This window comes from Malania oleifera, chromosome 5 (genome assembly GCF_029873635.1).
Source record: "Malania oleifera isolate guangnan ecotype guangnan chromosome 5, ASM2987363v1, whole genome shotgun sequence".
Lineage (NCBI taxonomy): Eukaryota > Viridiplantae > Streptophyta > Magnoliopsida > Santalales > Ximeniaceae > Malania > Malania oleifera.
The window spans coordinates 3,440,102-3,450,389 of record NC_080421.1 but is presented as its reverse complement, the minus strand read 5'-3'; the positions used below and the strand labels follow the sequence as shown (position 1 = coordinate 3,450,389).

Below are 10,288 nucleotides of genomic sequence, written 5' to 3'. Positions count from 1 at the left end.
ACAAGAGGTTCCAAGATACTGGAAGACAATTTTCCAGAAATCAAAGGCGCACCCAAATACGTAACTAGGAATTTACCTTCTATAAAACCCGTGATTATATATATATATATATATATAAAGCCTTTTAGATGTACGTAAATACATGAATGGACACTAGTAAGCAAGCTTTCTGCTTGGTTTTTATATGAAAGTACAACTAGTGGCAAGAAATGTCTCATGTAGAGAAAATCCCAGTTCCCAAAATGACCAAATGGGCTAAAAACCATTATCCACAACTTGGTGTTATATATGTGTGTGTGTGTGTGTGTGTGTGAAATGATGCAAAATATAAAAAGTTCTTTGTGATTCATCAATTGTGCAGAGTAGTTGAGACAAGAAAGAGTATGTAACTGAACGAATGAGAAACTTAGAAGGTAGTTAGAGTTTTGTACGCCATCACAGCTCACGCAATCTGCTCCTGCCGTCATTACTCCTAATTCTCCTCTCTCTTCCTTTCTTCTTTTAATTACTGCTCTCTCTCTTTCTCTCTCTCATGCATGCACTGCAGCTCACCTACCAGAGCAACCAGCCAAACTGAGAGAATATAATTGAATTGAAAACAAGAAAGATGGATATCGTTATGTTGTTTGATCCTTTGTTTCTTCTTCTTCTTCTTCCTTCTGACTGCACTGAAAGGGACATTAATGAAAAAGCTAGTTTTTCAGTTAAGTTATTGTCCAGAACTGGGCGAGAATTGAGATGGGCACCTTAATTAGGATGCATATGAGGTGGATTTTGTGTTGGATGATGAAGTAGTTAGCCATTGCTATCAACTGAAGTTTGTATGGATCTCTGCTTTTGTTCTTTCTACTTCACTTAGGTTTTTTGTCCCATTCCCCTTTTGTCTTCCTCACTTTGTTTAGTCAAAAGAGGTAGCCCAAGAGATATCCCAAACAAGAAAAGGTACTTTCTTTGGGCAGGTATACCACTCTCTCTCTCTGTGGGTGCTTGTGAGTGTACTATGAGGAATAAGCATTTGATTCTGCAATACATTTTTGGGAAAAGCTTTAAGCTTTGTGATGATTTGCTTTGTACATTTTTGATTCTCTGAATTGGGAAATATCCACACTGCTGGCTATATGAGATCCACTGGCTTTAATTTATGAGAAGTTATTAGATACACCGGGTGTTTCGCCAGAATTAACTAAATAAGCAGGTTTTGTACACTAACGAAATCATATTACACTTGGTGTATACACCCGGTGCACCTAATTGGTCCATTTCCTGTCTCAGTGGGTCCATCTCAAAGCGAACATTGATTAATTAATGTTTGGCACTTGCAGGAGATATGATGAACATCATGGAAAGGCTGAGGCCCCTTGTGGGTTTGAAGGGCTGGGATTACTGTGTTCTTTGGAGACTAAGCCAAGACCAAAGGTTGCACATAATTGTTCAAGTCCTCTTTCTGGCTATCTGTTTCTCTAGCTAGCTTCTCATAAACATGCACATTCTGGTTTTGGTTTAGGTTTCTGGAGTGGCTGGATTGTTGTTGTGCTGGGACTGATCAGAATGTTCAGAGTGGGGGAGAAGAGTTGCTTTTTCATGTTTCTCAGGTTCTTTCTTGTAGGGATGTCATGTTTCAGCATCCAAGAACAAAGCCATGTGATCTTCTTGCCCAACTGCCTTCCTCCATAACCCTAGACTCTGGGTAAACTTCTTCTTCTTTGGGCAAATTTTCAGCATATGCAATTCTTCTCTGTGTTATTTTATGTACATATCTAACAAGCTAACATGTTTATAAACAGGATTCATGCACAGACATTAATTGATAACCAACCCAGGTGGCTGAACTTCTCTAGTAATTCAGATTCAAGTGTTATGGAAGTGAGTATTTCTCATTGTTGTGTATACTACTTGTAGCACACAGAGTGAAATGAAAGAAACGGAAGAGGAGAGAGCAGAATACAACAATTTGTGCGGTTTGGCAATGTATGTGGTTTACAGAAAAAGAGAGCAGAATACAACAATTGTATGTTGTTTGGCAATGTGGCCGGTGTATGGAGCCCAAATCTCTATAAATGAACTCCCTTTGGGCTTACTCTCAGGCGTCAGCTACAACTATATATAGCTTCATGTGAAAACCTTCCTTTATAACAATATGTTCACACTACGTCCTTGCTCAAAAATACTATATACAGACCCATAGAACAAACTTAGTTACTTCTCCCTCCACATGAAATCTCTCTCTCTCTCTCTCACACACACACACAGACAGACTTCAAGTGTTTTTCACCTGTCAATAATTATTCTCCTTAAACAGAAACATTTAAAGAAACAAAAGAAAAATGAAATCTTGGGCATAATCACAATCTCCTTTAGAAATAGTTAATCTGGTAAGTAATTTTATTTTGCAGGAAACAGTGGGTACAAGGATTCTGATTCCCATTCCAGGAGGACTAATTGAGCTCTTTGTTGCCAAACAAGTATATCATGTTTTCCCCTCTTACTTCTTTTCTTTCTTTGTTAGTCCAATTCACACACGGCTTGATCAGGATAATGCTTCATTTTCTTTGTTGAGCCAAGGGAAATTCATTATTTTACACATTATTACTTAAAATGGCATGAGACCAATGGTAGTGTTGTGTTTATTTCCATGCAGATTTCTGAAGATCAACAAGTCATTGATTTTATCATGGCTCAGTACACCATCTCACTAGAGCAAGAAGCCAACACCAATACAAGCAATATGGACACAAGCTGCTCCTCTGCTAATGTTAATTCGATTAATGAACTTCAACGAAAGCCATTTTTACCTGATGGAAATGATCAAAGGGACTCCAACAATCATTTCCAGCCACCCATTTCCCCTGGAACTGGGTTGGAGAACTTCAGCCTCCCTTACATCATTTCTGTGGATCGAATCCGCCTAGACAGTTCCCAGATGAATTTTATGCAGCAAGTTAACTACACACCTGAAAATAGAGCAAAAGGTGATATCTTCTTAGAGGGAACAGATGACTCGTTTCTCTCCCATCAGGGGATGAACCCGTTCAATTCCTCAGCAGATAATGGGATGTTCCAAGATATGGATGCATTGCAGAAGTCCAATATGATGACAAGCACAGAAAGCATAAATATGCAAACTATGGAGCCTTTGGTAAACAAAGAGCAGTCAGGTAATGATAAGGATTCTATCAAACCAGAGACAGGTCGATCAGATTCAATTTCAGATTGCAGTGATCAGATTGAAGATGAGGATGATCTCAAGTGCCGTCAGAGGACAGGGGAGGGGCCTCAATCAAAAAACCTTCTTGCAGAGAGGAGGAGGAGGAAGAAGCTTAATGATAGGCTCTACGCTCTTCGCGCTCTGGTTCCCAAAATCTCGAAGGTATATCCGTCAATGATGGGTTTTCAATAGCTCTCACAGCCTATGATAACACTGAATAAAAATTCAATGCATAATGAATTGTAAATATTCCTACAATAGTTTTTAGACCATATTTGCTTGCAGTTTTAAAACATCTACGACATGGTAGATGGTTTTAGAACAAACAGATGCTACTTGATTAACTTCAAGTTATTGCTTAAAAGTTGGGTGGGCTATTACAGCGATGGGTCTTTCCAATATGTACTCTCTCATTTTGATTTTAGTTGGATAGAGCTTCCATCCTTGGGGATGCAATTGAATTTGTAAAGGAGTTGCAGAAGCAAGTGAAAAATCTCCATGATGAGCTTGAAGAGCATTCGGACGTTGAAGGTGCTAAGAACATTAACAGCACCAGCAATGTCCAACCAGATACTACTCCAAACCAAAGTGGAAATAATGTTGGGTCCAAGTTTGAACATGAAAAAGCGCCCAGTGGATTTCATTTGGGTTCATCCAGCAATGGCAATACCAACCCTTCAAAGCAAAATCAGCATGACCCAGAAACTGCAAACGAGAAGACACAACAGATGGAGGTGCCTCATTGTTTTCTTAAATAGCATTCTAAATCAGTTCTTTGAGCTTCAATTCTGCTATCTCTCAAGTTTTAACAAGAAAAAAAATGGGAAAAAAATTGCAGGTGCAAGTAGAAGTGGCTCAAATCGATGGAAATGAGTTCTTTGTTAAGGTATTCTATGAGCACAAGCCTGGTGGGTTTGTGAGACTGATGGAGGCTTTGAACTCCCTGGGCCTAGAAGTAACAAATGCAAATGTTACGAGCTTCAGGGGCCTGGTCTCAAATGTTTTCAAAGTAGAGGTAATAATTTTTAGCAGCATCACCATTGCTTTTCACTTATCAGTGTATATAATGTAGGACATATACTGACTTATTGAGTTGATCAGTAAGTTTTTTTTGTTTCAGACAGATTAGTTTTTTTAATTCAAAGAGGGCTATGAATGCTTTTTTTTTTTTTTTGGGTTTTCTTTGCTGATTAATGGTTGCAGAAGAGGGACAGTGAAATGGTTCAAGCAGATCATGTTAGAGACTCTTTGCTTGAGCTAACAAGGAATCCATCCAGAAATTTGCCTGAGACAGCTAAAGTGCAAGATAACGGCAGTAGCACAGATTATCATCACCACCACCACCCCCACCACCACCATCACCACCTCCACAACCACCACATCAGTTCCCATCATCACCTCCACCACCTGCATAACTAAGCGCATATAATACATATTTATATTTTCTAAGATAGAAATTATATGATCATCAAGGATATCGTCTAGATCAACAAGGGTGCTGCCAGTCTATCTGCTAGTTTCAGATGATTTTTTTTTTAATCAGGACTGTTTTTCAATGAATTTGTTTGGAAGTGATTAAAAGTTGTGCTCAGAACTTTTGAATTGGAATATAGGATCAATGTCAAGATAGTGAAGCCTTAAATTATAAATCCTAAATGAGAGGCATACTGCTAAACTAATCAACCATTGACTCTCTCAACCTTAAAAGTTTCAAAGAAGTTTTTCGCGACTTAGTTTACTTATTTGGCAAAGTTCATAGTAGGAAAAATAGATGAGAATGGTCTCTCTCTCTCTCTCTCTGGTCATATAACTCCACTGAAGACGCCTCATCTGCATTTTCAGCATCTATTTTTTAAAGAAGTGGTAGTCACTTCATTTTTTGGGGTAATCGATTGAAGGCAATCACTTTCTTTTATTAATCTTAAAAAGCACAGTCAAATGAAAATTTTCCTCAAAGCCACTCTTGGCTACCTGAGATTGGCATCTAAATTTTACATCACCATTGGATTCAACTTGTTAGTACTGGTATAGTCCACCGACAGAACCCTGGGATACAATTCCCTCATCAACATATTATCTGCTTGATCTATGTGGAGAACAAGAGTCCAGTTTTTAACCAGTTATACTATTACTCATGCTGTGGAAATCTGTACTATGAAGGTTATTATCATTTTTCTACTCTTTCAAAATTAAAACATGCGAGAAGATCCTATATATGTATAAATCTATTTATGTCTATAGTTTTGCCCCATTGAGGTTTCCCCCTCTCAAAGCAAGCCATTAGAAACCCAGCATAGTAGCATAATACGTATACATCTTCTCTTATTGCAAAGTAATGTTCACAAAACTAGTGGAAAATTAAATCCCATGACCTCTTCATCAAAATTCATCACTATGTCATTTCCAAATGAGAACAGAAATGAATATATGAGCAACCACACCAAAGCTGCAGATCGAAGTTGATCCTGGCCTATCACATCTTGAAAATTCATGTAAATTATATACTTTTTCTTCCCCTCTCACCCAACAGCTGTATTCTATTCATAGAGAAAAGGCAGAAGAAAAAATAAAATAAAAGGAGATGCACTGACCAAATTAACTCCAAATTTCGCAGCTGTTTAGTACATTTTGGGTAGTATTTCTCTCACTAAACCAATGAGGCATATCACAATGCTATTTCTCCTAGAAGCATAACTTTTTTCAAGGTTGGGTGGTGGGGTTGTTCCAATTCCAGGAGTTGATGCATCATTGGTGGTATTAGTGCTATTGGAGATGGTACTGGCTGCTTTTACATCGATAGCGAACCTCATTCCTCCCAGGCAGTGGCCTCCTATGTTGCAAATAAACCAGTATTTCTTCGCTTTGGTGAGTTTGACTTGATCGTTCCCGCTCTCATACTTCGCTAAAACCCCAGAGCTTGCATTGCAGGATTGATATGTGGCCTCTGTTACGTCATAAGCATTGTGTTGCCCCTTCACATATTGAAACACTGCACCACAGAATCCAAAGTAAAAAATTTAAAAGCATGCTATGACATCCAGAATCTGGATAAATCATTTGAACTCAGCGGTTGCCAAACTTCTTGACCATATTCTAAAATAAATGTTAGTTTCAAATAGTTTTTGAGATGAGTACTCGTACTAATACCAACCCATTTGAAACATTGGATTAACACTTATTTCTTCATTTACAATAGATTGATTCATTTTGAGATCAGATCAGATCATGGGGCTTGAAGGACACATAAGATATACAAGAAAGAATTCCTACCCAGATCATCGCCAGCGCTAAAATTGTATCTCTGTGACCAGGTAAGAAAGTTGGACCCTGTGTCCCACCCATCCTCATCTCCTACTGTATAAACTTCAGAACTGGCTGTGTCTAAACACAAGAAACTGATCAATATGAGGATGTTCAAGAACTTAAAATATCTGAAACATAACTCAATTTCTTCTTCCATGGCTTTGAGGATATATGGAAACCACTTAACAAGAACCTGGAAGAATTAATGGATGATAGTCTAAATTTTATGATGTTTATGATCTATGGCCTTGCTTGTGGAGTACTGAACCCTTCTTTTTTTTTTTTAGTATCATTATGTGTAGTTGGCATGCTCGCTTAAAATATCCATTAGAGAACAGCTAAGGTGTGCATAATCATGGTGGTTGTGGTCCTAACTGGCAATTTGGCCCATGTGATATGATCATGGTCCATCTTGTGGATGATCTAACTTGGCCCCGAATTAAAAATCAACTTGATCACTAAGACAAGGATCATTTGAGGCATCAACACTGAATTAATGGGAACAGAACATGATTTTGGTATCGGATTTGTTTATATATGATGTAAGTTGATTGATGAGTGAAGATGAAGATGCAGATGGGACATTTCCTAAAACCTAGTCCTCCACACACACTGTTAAATCCTTAAACAAGCTTAGGTCTTGCAATCATTCTTCATTCCCAGTTGGGCTCTTTTGACTGAGCCTTGGGCACACCTACTTACATTAGGATGTGGAGACCTTATCAAAGTTGATTGGTGTTCTCAAAGGTAACTCAAACAAACTCAAGATGGAGATTGGGTCATGTTATGAATGCCCTGTGGGCCAAGGGGCATTTTGAAATATTGAAAAGGGTTTTAAGCAATTGATGGAGAAGGTATGAAAGAACCCTGAAACAGAAGATACGTATTTTGTTGTAGCATAAACCACAAGCTTTTTGACAAAATTTTCTCACCTTGGAAGCCACTGGGCATAGCTATTACTGTGCCTAAGATGATCATAATGAACTTTCAAATGGTATAAACAGTTGATTCAAGACACGCTAATATTATTGGGTTCATCAGGACTATCATCAGTAAGGAGTTAGGGCTTTTTTATTGTGAAATATGGTTTTATTTTTTGCTTTTAAGTGCTCAAAGAATTATGAAAATGTCTCATTTTTTAATTTTCCAATGGTCATAGTGACTTCAAATTTCATATATAAATATTAAAAAATTGGATAAAATAGATTGACCTCCCTTGAATTTGACAAAAAGACAATGACATCTCTTGAAACTTCAAAATTTTCAGAGATCTCTCCTGAGATTTTAAGAATTACAAACACATTTCCTGAGATTTGTCAAAAAGACATAAATTTCTCCTTATATTTTGTAAAAAGATAAATTTTTTGAGGGTCGGTGAACCCGATGATCCCAAGGGGCAATGAAGCCGGCCCGCACCAACCATCTTTTGTAAAAAATGTTAGCTTGGTGCCGAAATTTTCTATGCTTTTGGTAAATTTAAGAAAAAGTTTATGATATTCTTAAAATCTTAGGAAATGTATGTGACATGAGAGATGAGTGTCTTCTGTCCTAAAAAATTTTAAGATAAGAATTAAAATTTATTTTCAACCGTTAAACATACAAGTAAATTTTAATGACATTTTAATGTCAGCCTCAAAACAACGTCGTTTAACTGGCACCATCCTCAAAATGTTGACGTCCTTCGAATTCCTTCCCACTCCCAAGTCCCAAACCAGGGCGGCCCAGCCTAGTCCAAGACTCCAAGGGCCCAAAACCCTAACAAAACCCTGAACAGAACGCCACTCTCAGACATCTCCTCACCTCATCACCCTGTGTCTCCATAACCGTGAACTCAATCCAACACCATTCACTCCAAACGCTCGATCACAAATCAAATGGCGTCATCCACCGGAGGCCGATTCAAAGAGCTCCTGAAGAAGTACGGGAAGGTAGCGTTGGGGGTCCATTTCTCGGTCTCGGCAGCTTCGATCACCGGTCTCTACATAGCCATCAAGAACAACGTCGACGTTGAGGCCATGTTTGAGAAGGTCGGCATCGGCGGCATCTCCGGCAAAGATGACACGTCGGAGAAAATCCCTTCCCCGCCGTCGCTGCCCGAAACTTCTTCCGATGAGTTCATTATAGAAGAAGGACTCGGTGATCAGACGGCGGCGAAGAAGAGAAATCGGACGGCTGAATTGGCCACCACCAGTGGTGGTGCTCTTGCCTTGGCTGTACTGTGCAACAAAGCTCTGTTCCCGATAAGGGTTCCGATCACCATCGCCCTCACGCCGCCGGTGGCGAGGTTCTTGGCGAGAAGGAAATTTATCAAAAATAGTGTATGATCATGTACGTTCTCTCTCTCTCTCTCTCTCATGAATTGACTTGTGGTTTTCTGTTATGTTGATTTGGGAGACGGAGAGAGTAGAGAAAGTGTGATTTTGTGAGCTAGGGGATGTTTTGAAATGAAAGGAGTTCATTTGATTTTGATTTTGGTGCATGTTTGATTTAAGATTTCATGCTTCAATTGTATGTGGAATCGAATTCATGGAAACATTAATGAATTGTTTTTTGGTTGTCTGAGAAGGATTTGATTATGCCTGTGAGATGTAAATAAGTGATTAGTTACTGTGGAAATACTTAAATATTGTTCACAGTTAGAGATTTGAATTGGGAATTTTATTAGCTGATAAATATCTCTTATGCTGCCTTTGGGAGCACGGAGTTCAAGTGTTTGACAAATTACAACCTGTATTGAGTTTCATTCAAACTTACAAAATTCCAAATTCAAATCCAAGGTTTAAATCCATGTTTCCAAATCCTAAATGCAGCACAATTGTTTTCGCTTAATTTTGAAATCTCTCATATGGAGATGAGTTTATCCTAGAAGATTGAAGAAGTAAAGCTTATTATGTTCAGTAAAGTTCTGGTTGGTTGGAATTGCTTGTAATTCCAATTTTTTTGAGATGATATTTGTGGTTGAAGTAAAGCATTCATGATGTAATGATGCTCTTCTCTTTCTGTACCTAGAGTTGAATCTGATGCTTAAATTCGTTTGAATTGGAAATTAGAAAATTTTAGATAGCTGAAAGTTCGTAAAAAGTGAGGCTATAATTGATCCCACATAGAAATTCTTTCAAAAAACTTAGTGATGCTAGAATGGATTAAAATGCAGATTAGATCTTTTGAGCAGTTTCATCATTTTATCTTATGCTTTAATAAAAAGATTAGATGTGTGAGGAGCTGAGGAGCTGGAATCATGGAACAAATTACATGTTGATGAAGTAATTGTGAATGGGATATTATGTAATGTTGCCTTTCATAAAGTTACATTCATTGCAGTGAATCTCACATTATACAATGATTATCCTGTGATTACCAGCTTTCATAGCATAAATCTCTTTTTCAGATAACAAAAGCTTCATTAATGCAAGAAAAGAAAAGAAAAATTACAGGAAAAAGAGGACAAGCCATCCTCCTTCGCTGCAAAAACAAAAAGGAAAACAAAAACAGAGTATTTACATCAATGCTGCCTTCCAATCCCTTTGGATATTGGTCAGCGAAATATCCTTAAAAACCCCAAGAGAATAAGCCCAAAATGCAGCCCAAAATGAAGCTTTCTCCCAAATCAAATGCGCTGGTGTCTTCTGATCTTTGAATATCCTTTCCTTTCCTTTCAAGCCAAAGAGTCTACAATATTGCAAAAACTACACAAAACGAAAACCTTTTCTTTTTTCTCTTCCTACCGAAGCCCCAAAACTGTACCAGTATAAAACCATAAGTACTCTTCGGAGCCACCCA

The 10,288-nt window shown here is 38.1% G+C and overlaps 3 protein-coding genes across 3 annotated transcripts; 2 read left to right on the top strand and 1 right to left on the bottom strand.

Annotated features, from left to right (window-relative positions):
* Window positions 1–1,321: 1,321 nt before the first annotated feature.
* On the top strand, window positions 1,322–4,937 carry LOC131156629 (transcription factor ABORTED MICROSPORES). The gene is made up of 8 exons (XM_058110464.1): window positions 1,322–1,416; window positions 1,505–1,687; window positions 1,785–1,863; window positions 2,394–2,462; window positions 2,639–3,367; window positions 3,631–3,939; window positions 4,044–4,220; window positions 4,409–4,937. The coding sequence occupies exons 1-8, from the start codon at window positions 1,328–1,330 to the stop codon at window positions 4,622–4,624; spliced, it is 1,851 nt and encodes a 616-aa protein (XP_057966447.1). The 5' UTR covers window positions 1,322–1,327; the 3' UTR covers window positions 4,625–4,937.
* A 489-nt stretch (window positions 4,938–5,426) lies between these two features.
* LOC131156630 (basic blue protein-like) lies at window positions 5,427–6,802 on the bottom strand. The gene is made up of 2 exons (XM_058110465.1): window positions 6,476–6,802; window positions 5,427–6,194 (listed from the first exon to the last, which is right to left on the bottom strand). The coding sequence occupies exons 1-2, from the start codon at window positions 6,663–6,665 to the stop codon at window positions 5,824–5,826; spliced, it is 561 nt and encodes a 186-aa protein (XP_057966448.1). The 5' UTR covers window positions 6,666–6,802; the 3' UTR covers window positions 5,427–5,823.
* A 1,388-nt stretch (window positions 6,803–8,190) lies between these two features.
* LOC131156631 (uncharacterized) lies at window positions 8,191–9,073 on the top strand. The gene has a single exon (XM_058110466.1). It carries the CDS (start codon window positions 8,383–8,385, stop codon window positions 8,830–8,832), a length of 450 nt encoding a protein of 149 aa, XP_057966449.1. The 5' UTR covers window positions 8,191–8,382; the 3' UTR covers window positions 8,833–9,073.
* Window positions 9,074–10,288: the final 1,215 nt, after the last annotated feature.